The sequence below is a fragment of the Caloenas nicobarica genome, chromosome 3, assembly GCF_036013445.1.
Source record: "Caloenas nicobarica isolate bCalNic1 chromosome 3, bCalNic1.hap1, whole genome shotgun sequence".
Lineage (NCBI taxonomy): Eukaryota > Metazoa > Chordata > Aves > Columbiformes > Columbidae > Caloenas > Caloenas nicobarica.
Window position 1 is genome coordinate 112,405,686 of NC_088247.1, and position 12,798 is coordinate 112,418,483.

The 12,798-nt window shown below is 46.8% G+C and overlaps 1 protein-coding gene across 1 annotated transcript; it reads left to right on the forward strand.

Moving 5' to 3' along the window:
- Positions 1–2,330: 2,330 nt before the first annotated feature.
- LGALSL (galectin like) lies at positions 2,331–8,836 on the forward strand. Its single transcript, XM_065632090.1, has 5 exons — positions 2,331–2,706; positions 2,854–2,925; positions 3,062–3,150; positions 3,605–3,782; positions 6,445–8,836. Exons 1-5 carry the CDS (start codon positions 2,674–2,676, stop codon positions 6,586–6,588), a joined length of 516 nt encoding a protein of 171 aa, XP_065488162.1. The 5' UTR covers positions 2,331–2,673; the 3' UTR covers positions 6,589–8,836.
- Positions 8,837–12,798: the final 3,962 nt, after the last annotated feature.

The window sequence follows — 12,798 nt, forward strand, 5'->3', positions numbered from 1 at the left end:
CCACGAGGTTTTTTGTACTTGGTCAACCAGCCACGTTCAGTTGCTTGTACCTCAGCATTATTTCAGCGGAGCACAGATATTTATTGTGTACTACCACAAGGTCTGCAAGCTCAAGCCCTCAAGCATGAAAACTCAAGACCTTCCATGTCGTGAAGACTGGTAGAAATACTGAACGGGGCCTATTTTGTGCAGATGATTTAACAAGAACTGCACAGGTGAGGGAACAGTTTTGGCTCAGACCTCTCCCTTTTTCAGAGGAACAGCAGCACACAGAGGCAGAGCTCCTGCTCTGCCTGCCTCACCTCATTTGCGGTGCAAACAGGATTTTCAAAGTCTTCCTTGGGTGCTATAGGGCAAGAGGATAATGTGGCACAGAAACAGAGAGGCACAAATCATCAATGCTTTAAAAACACATGAGCATCCTCCCCCATTATAACTTCATACTGCAGGTTGTTCCAGTCAGTCTTTCCATGGTCAACAGAACAAATGTTGCATTTGTGCTAGTTTTCAGAAAGCACACCAAAAAAGGCAAACACGAGGCAAAGCAGCTAGCCAAATAGCCAAGACTTGCTATTTATTTCGAAATGCAAAAGTTCAATTAAAACCAGCTAGAAAACAAAGACATAATGAGGACCTCTCTCCTCACAAGAATTCATGCTTTGGCAAAAAGGAGTGGCTGGCCTGATTTTATATGCAACAAACTTACTCTTATCCAATAAAGTGCCTCCTTGTACAGCAGAGGAAAAGATGATGTGTTCTATAAAGAGCTCTTTGGGCATCATAAAACACTGCACCACCAAATAAAAATAAAAAGCTTTGGGCTATTTCTGTTCTCTCTTGGGCCAGCAGGAAAAAAAAAAAGCATAATGCAACTGGTGTCAGCACTGGTGAAGACAGAGGGGAGCAGCACACAGGAGCTGATAAAACCATCAAGCTAACTCCAGTTCCTCTTCGTGGTGAACTTATGGATGCACTCAACTCACTGCTCGAAAGCCAACTATTTCTAACGTGTGATGGTTTCATGTCACTGCACTGTTTACGACTCAAGTCTCCTGGCAGTATTGGAGGAAGGTTCTTTTTCCATACAGTGACAGCTGACACCCAATGTTTTGCCATGAAGAAAATAGTCCAGTGGTTTTCCCATACCACGACCTGGGCCACCAGGATGGCCGCTGCCTTCGTGTCCAGCTGTGCTGGTACACCTGGAGAAGCCATGACTTCAGCAGGTGACTTTCAGCAAAGCTGCATGTACAAACATAAGCTTCTATGAGCCATCTCCAGCTGGGCATCCAGAGATGAAAACACCCCCGAATTAGTGGGCATTACTGAAAAAATAACCAAGCGTCTAAACACTTGCACAATCTTTACTTACTCTCAGTAGCTCTTGATTTCTCAAATGCCATCACCTACTGATTGCAAGCATTTCCCAACATGCTGTCATATTGAAACCCTAAATATTGCAGTGGCTTAGGTTCTTCCACTCCACTTTGCACAACATGGGTAATTAATCCTCAGAGCACCTCAGAGGAGGAAAGGCAGTGACATTCACCAAGGTAAGAGCCACGAAAAGCCAAGCAACCCATGTGAGGTCCTGCAAAAAGCACGCCAAGCCCCGTTGCTGTGTCACATTGCCAAAGGGATGTTCATGCCACCAAATCCCAGTAGCGAGGATGCCAGAAGAAAGCCTTCCTCGCTCCCCCCCGCTCCCCAGGACCCTAAACTCGTCAACAGGATCATTACAGCGTGCTTGCTGGGACAAGTCACTCCTGCTGTGGTAAAGGGCGAGGAATTCCTGGCGTTGCGCTGCAGCCGCGAGCAGGGCTGGTGGCCTCGGCTGGAGCTTCGCCACGTTGCATAACTACAGACACAACATGTAAATAGGAGATCCCGCTCTGTAACGAGCCATCCGCGGCCGGCCGGCTTATGCAATTACCGTGTCTCATTAGTGGGTTGGCGGGGACGAGCCGAAAGGAGCTGCTGCCCGGCTCGGCCGAGGGGCCGCGATTCACCTGCTGCCACAGGCCGCGTCTGGCGGGACGCGCGTCCCACCAAAGCAGCCGCTCGGGGAACCGACCCCACGAGGGTCCTCGCTGTGGGGCAGGGGACAGCACGGAGGGTCACGGTTCATTCTGGGGGGGGCTGAGCCGTCTCTCCTCCTCTGGAGAAGGGGAGTTACCCAAGACGGGGTGTCCAAGATCAGAAATAAAGGTGTTCGCTGAAATCAGGGGCACAGGGCTCTGACGGCCCCTCTCCCGGCACCCACCACCTGCAGGCCCCAGGTGGGGGGGCCCCGCCGGGGCCTGCCCCGCTGCCAGCACCGGCGCCGCCTCCCCTCGGCGGGCCCGGGTGTCCCCGCTCGGGGCCGGGCCCCGCCGCGGGCAGACTGCGGAGGAAACGGCAGCAGCTCCCGCCCTGCCTGGCTCCCCGCGGGCCAGGGGCTGGGCTCCCCGGCGGGCAAGGCAGAGCCGGCCACCTCCTCTCCTCCCTCTCCTCCCCCTCCTCTTCCTCCTCCTACTCCTCCTCCTCGCCTTCCTACTTCTGCACCGGCTCCGCTCCCGCACCGGCTCCGCCGCTGCCCCTCAGCCGCCGCGGCTGCCGCACGGCCCCCTCCTTCCCTCCCTCCCTCCCTCTCCCCCGCCCCGTCCCCAGCGCCGCCGCCGCTGCTTGCACAAGATGGCGGGGACCGTGGCCGAGCGGGACGCGCTGGTGAGTGGCCGCTGTGCCCCCTCCGCGGGGCTCCGGGGCCGGGCTGGGCCGGCGGGCAGGGCAGGACCCCGCGGGGGCACCTGCGGAGCGGCGGGGCGGGAGGGGCTCCGGCTGGCCCTGCCTCAGCGCTCTGCTCTTTACCTGCAGAAAATAGAGGACGGGCATTTAAACAACTCCCTGGGATCCCCGGTGCAAGCTGATGTCTACTTCCCTCGCCTGGTAAATCACCTTCTTTTAGGGTTTTGGGCGGCGGTGTGGTTTGGTTTTTTTTTTTTTTTTTTTATCCCCTTCTCCCCCCGGCTGCGCAACTGATGCCGAGTTGACCCCTCGCCACCCTCCTCCCTGTCCTTTCCAGATCGTCCCCTTCTGTGGGCACATCAAAGGAGGAATGAGGCCGGGAAAGAAGATCTTAGTTATGGGCATAGTGGACCTGAACCCCGAGAGGTAACACCCGGGCCGGGCTGCCCGCCCCGGGGACGCTGGGCCTGGGGAGGGGGCTGAGGCCACACACACACACACACACACGGATCCCTCCTTTCTGGAAAGGGATTATTTTTATCGTTTTAAATATAGCGTGCTGATTTCTCCTTTGACCCATAGAGGGGGCATTTCTTTAAGAGATCCTGTTTCCCAGCGTTTGCCTTGGGAGTAAAGGAGTACATATATATATACACATATATATACACATATATGCACACATGCACACACTTACATATGTGCTTTAACCATGTTCTTGTCCCTGCTGTGCTTTCGGAGCACTCCCTGAATGAGCTGAGCTGTCACGCCCGGTGCTGCTAAACCATCAATGGCTTTAATAAGCTGAGAAATGAGACCAGCAGCATCTGGGGCTTATTTGCTTGTTCCTGGCTGAGTGAGAGCTGTTCTGTTTGTGTTGCAGCTTTGGCATCAGTCTGACTTGCGGCGAGTCAGAAGATCCTCCTGCGGATGTAGCTATTGAACTGAAAGCTGTGTTTACAGACAGACAGTTCATCAGAAACTCTTGTGTTGCCGGAGAATGGGGGGAAGAGCAATCGTCTATTCCTTACTTTCCATTTATACCAGACCAGCCTTTTAGGGTGAGTAGCAGGATGACAGCGGCACGTGCCGTATCTCATAAAGAGTAATACGATCAGAATCGCAGCAGAACCCAACTTGCCTCTTGTGAAATCGCAGTGTAGCCCGCGCTTCTCCGGTTGGCACACCGGTTGCCGGATTGATCAGAAGTTGCGTGGAGATCTCACTGCTTTGTGCAACTGCAGGCAGTTCAGATGGGGCTGTGGACACCTCACCAGGGTGCTATGATGACAAGTTGGAGGCTGTAATACTGTGTGATGATGTGCACTTCCTGAGCTTAGTTTTACAGCTGTAAATTAAAAAGTACCTCTATGTTATTACTGCATTACAAGTTATTACTGGAGAATGTAAATACTCTGTGGGAATGCTGTATGTTTTGATGGGTTTTTTAATGGACATAGTGTTTGCAGTTTAGTGCAGCTAATAAGGATCTTGTTCATCCTTTGTCTGCAGGGGTTGATCGTAGTCCTTCGTGTTAGCAGATTAAACAGCTAAGCAACAGGGGTATTCTTTCCTGAACCCTGGCATTAAATCTCCTGTCACATTTAAGTCTGTAGTCCCTTGAAAATGGTGTACGTGGAAATGCTGTGAGGCAAGGGCTGGACTGGATTGACCTAGAACCAGATTCCCATCTGTAGTGTTTATAGTTATGTGAAGATGTCTTTGCGAATCAGGACTAACAAAGTATGCAGCTGCAGAGGGCTGCCTCCCTCTCAGCAGCTTCAGTACACTGAGGAAAAAAGGCTGCATGTCTTCTTCATGCTGCTGACCCAGAAAAGCCTCCTCCTCCTCCCCTCTTATGAAACCTCACTGGCCCCTCTGCTAAATGCCAATGCTCTGACCAGCTGCCAAACTCTCCTAATCCTTCTTGCCCTAAAATAATCTCCCCCAACCCCAAAAGCTGTCTCCCCAGATGCTTGAGCTTTCAGAGGGTGTTTATGACTGGTTTTGCCGTGAATTGGTTGCGCTCTACTTGGTTCTACAAACTCTCCCGTCAGAACTGACAACACCCTTTGGTGCATGTGGGAAATGCACTTGAAAGGGCTTGGAGGGTTGGTCCTGCTCTGGCTGAGAGCGTTACAATACCTGCTGCAGTGGGTGGTGGCTGGGCCCTCAGACAAGCCAGACAGATTACCCAGAGCATGTTTTGTGGGCGTCCAATTAATGACAATTGATATTAGAGGACAGCAATGTTGCATGTTTGGCATGAGATACGGTAGGAAGCGAGTTGTTGTTCTTTTTCTTTTTTTTTTTTTTCCTCTTTTTTTTTTTTTTCCCCCAAATGCACTAATGGAATTTAGGCTCCTAAATGACTTTTGTACCTTTGATGGTCTCCCTCGTAGTGAATAAATTAGACTATTAAGTGTTCTTGCCAATTACTTGTGATCCAGTCCTATTATTGCTCTGGTGTGGCCCAGGGTGATCTGAAAAAAATGGATCGTAAGCAGCGTTGAGGCTAACCATATCTTTTACATAACAAGGCCTAAGGCTGGATGCACCTGCCACAGTGACACAGGAGCTACGTGGCAGCATGGGTGCTTCTCTGTTACGTGGGACGCTACCAGGTCCCCAGGAGCTTAAGCTCTCCTGGGCTGTCTGCTGCCACTTCTCCTACCATAATGTGCCTGAAGTCAGTCGGGCTTTGGCTCACTCAGTTTATTACTGGCCCCGTTCCCATTTTTTATACGCTATAACAGCAGCAGAGTCAAGTGCCTGGAAGCAGCACTTCACTCCAGACTACCAGCCTCTTGAAATGACCCAAGATTTATACGTGGCTTCCCTGCAGATTTTCTTCTTAGCCTGTCTGGACCTGGAGGTCTCTGAGGGCTTGCACAATAAGCACACGTTCTGTGCCCTTGTATCTCTGCTTCCTGCCACGGCAGCTCCAGCTAAGTTTAACTGCAGGGCACCCTCTCAAGCCACCCCTGACATCAGGAATCTCCCAACCTGTCCAAGCCTGTTCAGCTCCAGGCTTTGTTGCTTTTCCAGAGCATTTCTGCAGGGCTGTAGGAGGAGGGATGAGCCGCGTCCCTCCCTGATCCTGTTTGTGCCTTGTGCGAAACATCTAGCTGAATTCAGGACATCCTGCGCCGCATTTCCCTCACTGCAGCCCCAGTATGGAGTCCAGTCCAGCAGGGAGTCCTGGGCTGTCTGCAGCCACAGTAGTGAAGGCTTTCAGTTTTGTACCAGCTCTGTATGTGTGGGAGGGGAGGGCAAACCAATCCCTCCTGTCGTGTTTGCTCCCTTCCTTAATGGAAGTGTGGAAAGCATTGCAGAGGGAACTGCCTCCTCATTCTGCAGCAAAATATTCTGTAGCAAGGAATGCAATATTTGGGTTGGAGATACAATTTCTCCCCCTTCTAATTAGCAGTTTGAGAATGTTTCTGGCATTATTCCAAGAGGCAAAACCTCTCTGATGCCAGTGGGACTGGGTTCCGGAGTCCTTCCTGCCACGACAATGCAAGATTGAGTGAAGTAAGAGCAGATCCATCACAGTGTAACTGGTGTCATGGGGGCAAACTCCTCTCAGCCCTGGCTGTTACGTGGCACATAAGTAACAAAATGTGTAACCCCACCAATGCTACTTGAAGGCTAATGGAGTGCTCTCTGTATTCTGTGAAATGACTTCGCAGTTACACATGCTTCATCATTTTATTTTTACAGGTTGAGATACTTTGCGAGCATCCCCGGTTTAGAATATTTGTGGATGGACATCAGCTCTTTGATTTTTACCACCGTATTGAAACACTGTCAGCAATTGACACGATAAAGATAAATGGAGATCTTCAGCTTACAAAACTTGGCTGAGCCTGTTGGAACTGCAAATTCCAAACTGGTTCAGGTGCCATCGTCCGTTTGGAGAAGTGACAGCCAGCTCAGGACACAGCTATGGTAGGAAGGCTGCCGTGTTCCTTTTCCGCATGCAGTTCTTCGCTCCTGTGCCGATGAACCGGGCTGTTGTTTGTCCTAATGAAGAACATAGTTGGTTAATAGACATTGAGACATTTTTCTTGCATCAAAATAGCCCACCTGTGCTGGATAATCAAATTGGAATGGATTCAGAAAGACTTGCAGTCTTGTCTCAAAACTCACAAAGGCAATTTCTGATATGCACCGCTAAAACCCGTTACTGATCAGCAGTGACAACAACAAAAAAGACTTTTTCTTTTGCAAATATAGTTTCTGCACTGAAGTGGAGTAGTGTAGCACAACACAGGGCCACGTGCTGATGTCCTTACCCAGGGCCTGAGCCTGGTTCCATGGAAATCAGTGGCAAAACTCTCACACACTTTAATGGGGTACAATCAAACTGTCTAGTCCTTAGTTAAGCACAATTCCCACTGATTTCTATGGGGTTTTTGCACACACCAGGGGCCAGCTCTTCTGCTGGTGTAAATCAGCATTACATCCATGGCTTGCAATGGAATTTTGCTGATTGCTCCTAGCTGCTGATTTGGCCCAAGGACTGTGCAAAAACGGAATGAGGGTGTGAGGACACAGCCTGTATATTTTAGTCAGGGTATTTACATAGAATGTAGATCGTTACGAGTTTTTGCACAATGTATTGTTAATACAATTTTTAAAGCTTATCTGTAGTTTATTTATTTATACTCATTGTATGTATTATTAGTAAAAATGAACAATCTGATGGGTTGAGAACAGCAAAGTGTAAACATTTTGAATGTACAAAATGTCTTAGGTTCTCTGGGTAAACTTTACATATTGTTCTTGAAAAATCATGTTTCCTATTGAACGTTTAGTTACATTTTAATGGAGCCCTCTAGGCCCTGGGAAAATGTGGGCATGGTAGTTGGTGCGGGCGGGGGAATCTTTGCATATTCACTGGAAACTGTTTTTCAGGGCTTACTAACTTTGCTGCACAGGATAGGTTTGAGTTACAGTCAATCCGTTTTAAAAACTTAAAACAGCAAACTTTTAGGTTTAACTGTGCTTTTATAACCTGAGAAAAAGTTAAATTTGTCAGTCTCTTAGTTCAGAAAGAGGACCCACCTCTTTCCAAGGGAGATTGGAAATTTTTTGCACTTCTTTGAAAACATATTCGGCCTTTGATATGACAATTAAAACTTGTCTAGACAGCCAAGTTATTAGTGCTTGAAAATCAGCTACTGCACATGAATAATAACTTTTCAAGTAGCTTTTTAAATAGTAGGTCTATCTGTATAAACACAGTCATTGCGCTACACTATAAATGAACACAGCCACTTTTCTTGACTTCTTTAGGACTAAATACACTTTTTTCCTTGGCTGCTCACAATAGACTATAGCAGGTCTTTCTGAGTAGTTATAATCATGATATAAACATGTATTTAGGCAATTTTGAAAACATGTAATATAGGGACTTTGTAAGACACAAAATACAAAAACATCCTTTGTAGCACAGTATTAAAAAAAAGAGAAGAATCTCACAAACTGAACTATGTTAAACCTGCAATAAAGCTGTGGTTCAAAGCAACTAGAACTGGAATATCCAAAGTTAAGGGTAGAATGCCAGTTGCAAAGCCTCATTTTGCGCTAATTTGGCCTGCAGTTAAGAAGCCTTAGACTTCAAGCTGAAATTCCAACTGTGGCTCTAGTCCAAAGCCTGTTGAGGTCAATCAGAGTCCTCCGAACATAAAAGCCTGATTCTTATTTCATGCAAGTGCAAATCTCTTTGTAAAGCCAGGAGGATGTTGCTGCTGCTGCAGAGAAGTTCAGAATCAGGCTGCCTACCTATAAAATACAAGTAAAAAATTGAATTTTTAGCCTTAACATTGACATTCCCTGACTTTTCCTCCTTTTTCCAAATTAAGAGAGAACCTATTGTTTCCCAGATGATCTTTTTATCTGGCGTATGGCTTTTAAGTTGTACATCAGATTCTATTTGTATTCCAGATTGAATCTTGATATGAAATGTTCCTGTCTTGCTCTGTTTTTACTCTTTTACATGATACATGATGACTGTGTCATTTTCCGTTGTATAAAGGATGCTGACAGTGTTTCGGTACAAAATATATTCTTAAAAATGATGATGATAATAAAAATCCAAGGGAAAGGTGCTTCTACCGGAGGTGTTTGGATTTTTCTCCAGCTTGGAAATGCTCTATGATTCCAAAGCAGATGCAGGCAGAAGATGAATTCTGTTTGGAGAGATATTTAGCACCCTCCCTGCCTAGCACTTTTTCCAACTGGATATGTAAAGCGAGGTTTGCTGAGGCAGTGCCATTGCCTGAGGCTGTCCTGCTAGCCCAGTGGGCCAGAAACAGGAGGCTGGAGAGAGTGAAGTAGCACCGTGACCCTATAGTAGCACAAAACCAAAAGGGATCTCTCTGACAACACACCAGTAGAGAATTCCCCTCCATGCCTTTACTGATGCCCAGAAAAAGCAATTAGGCTGATTTGCATTTTCAGCTGGGATTCCCGGAAGGTTAGCACAGCCTTTAGACTTCTGCTGTCCTGCTCAGGCTCAGCACATCCTCGCGCCTGCGCCAGAGATGAACTGGATGCCCCAGCGTGTCGGCGGCGTCTCTGTCAGGAGATCCCAGCGATCCTGCCTCAGTTCCCACCCGCCGCGCTGGGCACTCCCATGTATTCCTGCGCCAGCAGCCTTCTGTCTCGGGAAAATGCCTTTTTGAACCTGGTTCTGGTTTTGCCTTTGCATAACTTCACCAGCCGCAGCGCCCACCACCTGATTCTGCCCTGTTGTGCTTTCAGAGCTGGGCTTCGAGGCAGTAAGGGCTGTGAACCCACTTCTTATGGGTTGTGGTTTGGCTGAGAGCTCGGGAAAGGGCAGAAAGTCACAGTTATGGCTTCCACGTTTGCCTAACACCAGTTTGGTAGCCTTTTTCTTTTGCTTTTGCTCTTGGGTAGTACCAGGCTATGGCAGGCAAAAGAAGGGTAATGTCTGTGTAACCAAGGGCTGTTCCACAGGTCCTGAGCTTATGTTGACTGATCATGTTCAGAAGCAACCACTGAACACTTCTATGTCCAGTGCAAGCCAGAGAAAACTGAGGCCTTAAATGTTTCTGTTCAGTTGGACTTTCAGCCAAATCCAAATGTTTGAGATGAGAGACTGTGCTCCAAAATTTATATTTGGTCTCCACAATTTAGGGATTATTCAGATCGTCGTTTTCAACATAAGCCCTACTAGACCTCAAATAAGACTGTTTCCACATTGGGCCACATTTTCAAAACGGTTTTCAGTAGGGACACACAGTCTGTGAGCTTCTTGGAAGCTGCAATTCTTCAGGACTGAGCATGTGAATCAACTTTTGAAATCTTATGCTAGAATTTATTAGCTGAATATTTCCGTGGTTTCCTGTGAATGAGGAAATTAATTCTGAAATGAAAGAAGCCTTGAATGGGTAAAACCCATGTGGAGTGGAATCACTCAGCATAGCTTTATTTTTTCCAAAGAGGAAAAAAAAAAGACCAAATTATTTAGTAATTATTTAGTTATGTTTGGAATTGGCTGTGATAAAGGTGATTTAATGAAAAAAAAAAAAAAAGGAGGTTATTGCCTACTCAGAAAGAGCCTTGAAATACTTCAGTATCACGTGAGGTAGTCTGTCTAAACGTATTTCACCTAAATGCTTTTTCACAGCCAAGTTGTTAAAAATGTTACAAAATACCTTCTTTTTAGTGTCACAATTAGAAATGTTTGCCCCACCTTGAAAGAACATTTTGTACTAAATATTCATATGTTGTCTATGTGAACTTGCACTAACATATATTATATTCTCCCTCCCTTCCTTGACTAGCCTGAGAAAAAATAGGCGTAATATTGCTAAACCGGTTGAATGTGACATCTGCTTGAGGCATAGCATCTTTCTCAAGGGCTGTTTTGAGTAAACATCCTGAAAACCAAAGAGAGAGCCTGATTCACCGTTCTGCTGTGCCAGCTTTCCACCCCTGCCATTCTCCTGCTGTGAGGCTGAAGCCCTGAGATTTTAATGTAAGGGAGCAGCACTGAGATTTTTTTATCTTCCAGGATTTAAAACTATTCACTATGGAGGAAACAAAAACGGAGTAGCCACGGTGCTCTCAAGTGTGGTAGTGGTCTGGGGTAGCTTGATGTGTTGTAGTCCTAACAGAGCACGAGTTCAGAGGGAGGTAGTGGGCATTTCAGAGCCAGCCAAGAGCACAGGCTGTGTTGATTCGTGACCGTTTCCCAGGGATGGGCATTTGCCACGTTGTTAGCTACCACCTTCTGCAACCCCATGCCAGGACACACAGCAAAAAACCAGCACTGCTTACAAGTTTGGAAGGCATGAATGGGTTCATGTTCCTACTCGCCTTCTTTAAAAGAGGCTCCCAAATAAATAGTATGAAAATTTAGGAGTTGCCATGCCACTAAGATATTCTTTTCCCCAATGATACTCAAGCGGTGTATCTGATATGGGGCTCAACTTGCTTCCCATCCACGAGATGTGCCCCCCACGGAAATCCACAGCACTGCTTTCCACACTGAGGCTGGGTGCAGTGACCTTTCCATGCAGAAAACTGCAGAACCACAATTCTGCTGAGCCAGTTAGTGGCAGCTCTAAGCAACCTCCCGGCGCCCCCTGAACTGATATGACAGTGTGAGGAGCAAAAGTCAGGCTGAGGGCAGCTCTAAATGCTCACTGTGATAAGCACAGAAGTTATGAAGAAAAGCTGCGCAAGTCTAGGACCAGTTAGTGACCTGGTGAGATTTTTTTGTAATCATGGGTATTGTTCCGATTTTCTCACGTGGATCAGAAAGCATACAGGTAAAAGTCACTTTGCAATGAATGGTGTGTGGGATTAGAACCAAGGTCAACACAAACGGGGAGAAAAAATGAGCTGCAGACTCGTTATCTGGCTTTGATACACCCTCACAGCTCCTCCCAGCAATCACTGCTGTTATGAACATACACAATTACTACAACAAGGAGTTCAACAGCATGTGCAAAATTAAAATAATAAACGTATGCTTTGCCACAGGTCCTCCCTAGCTTCTGTTGCTAGGCCTCTCCATCTGCCCGTCAACAAATAACTATATCCTGCTGCTTCTAAAATCCGTGGAAAAAATCTCTTTAACTTTCATGGAAGTAGGTCCATAAGAAAAGGGGTATTTCTAGCTCTCCCTCTCCAGTTATTTTCAGCTGGGGCATACTCTAAAACTGAGTTTATTTTTAAGTATGAATAGAGGACTATTTCTGTCTGCAATATCCATTTGACAGAGTCAACAGAAAGCACAGCCTCTCTCTGCTGCAGTAGCACTGGTTTCACAGCTGATGAAATGTCTTATATTCATTACCTTCTGATTTTAAAAAGTGTGGGTGTGCACAAAATGACTGGGCAATAATAGTAATATGTATCATTCACCACAGATCTATTTTTATGTGTTGTGCCAATTTCATAATGAACTTTTAATAACAATAAAACAGGAAATCCTCACTTAGGTTGTTCTGTCTTTTATCTGAATTATTAACACTCATTACACACCTTCTTGACTCCTTTAACTTCTGGCTTCCTTTATCTTCTGACTGTTTTTCAGCTGTTGCTGTTTCCCTCATAAAACTGTAGTGTGAAACTTTAGAATGAGATGTGCAGCTTTAGTAGCGGCTTGTGTAAAACTTTTACAGTTTAAATGCACTATACAGAACAATCAGCTCCCTCAGAGGAAAGACTATCTTGCTTACTCATGCAAGACTCCCGCTGACATCAGAAGTTAACAGGCACGACTCAGACCTTGCGGCCAGGCCATGAGACACAGATTGCTGATTACTTTTGCATAGGATAAAACAGCCCGTCAGCAGCGTAACTCACACATGCGCTTCTGTTCACTCCGGTGGGACTGGATTCGTGGCTGAGGGTTACAGGGTGAGTAAAACCACCAGATCAGCTCCAGAGACATGTTATTATGAGATCCAGTGTTTTACTTGTTGGCACGAACTGAACTAAAGTTCACACTGACCTGAGTAAGTGGAAGAGGCAACTTTAAGGTCTCGGCTTCTTTCAGTTAAAGCTATCAGGAAAATTCTGCATGACCCAAAT

What these genes read in the sequence shown, in the direction of transcription:
- LGALSL (XM_065632090.1), top strand. Translation starts at nt 2,674, where the DNA reads ATGGCGGGGACCGTGGCCGAGCGGGACGCGCTG. An exon ending in TGGCCGAGCGGGACGCGCTG is followed by an intron (nt 2,707 to 2,853) that starts GTGAGTGGCCGC and finishes CTTTACCTGCAG; the next exon opens with AAAATAGAGGACGGGCATTT. An exon ending in TACCAGACCAGCCTTTTAGG is followed by an intron (nt 3,783 to 6,444) that starts GTGAGTAGCAGG and finishes TTATTTTTACAG; the next exon opens with GTTGAGATACTTTGCGAGCA.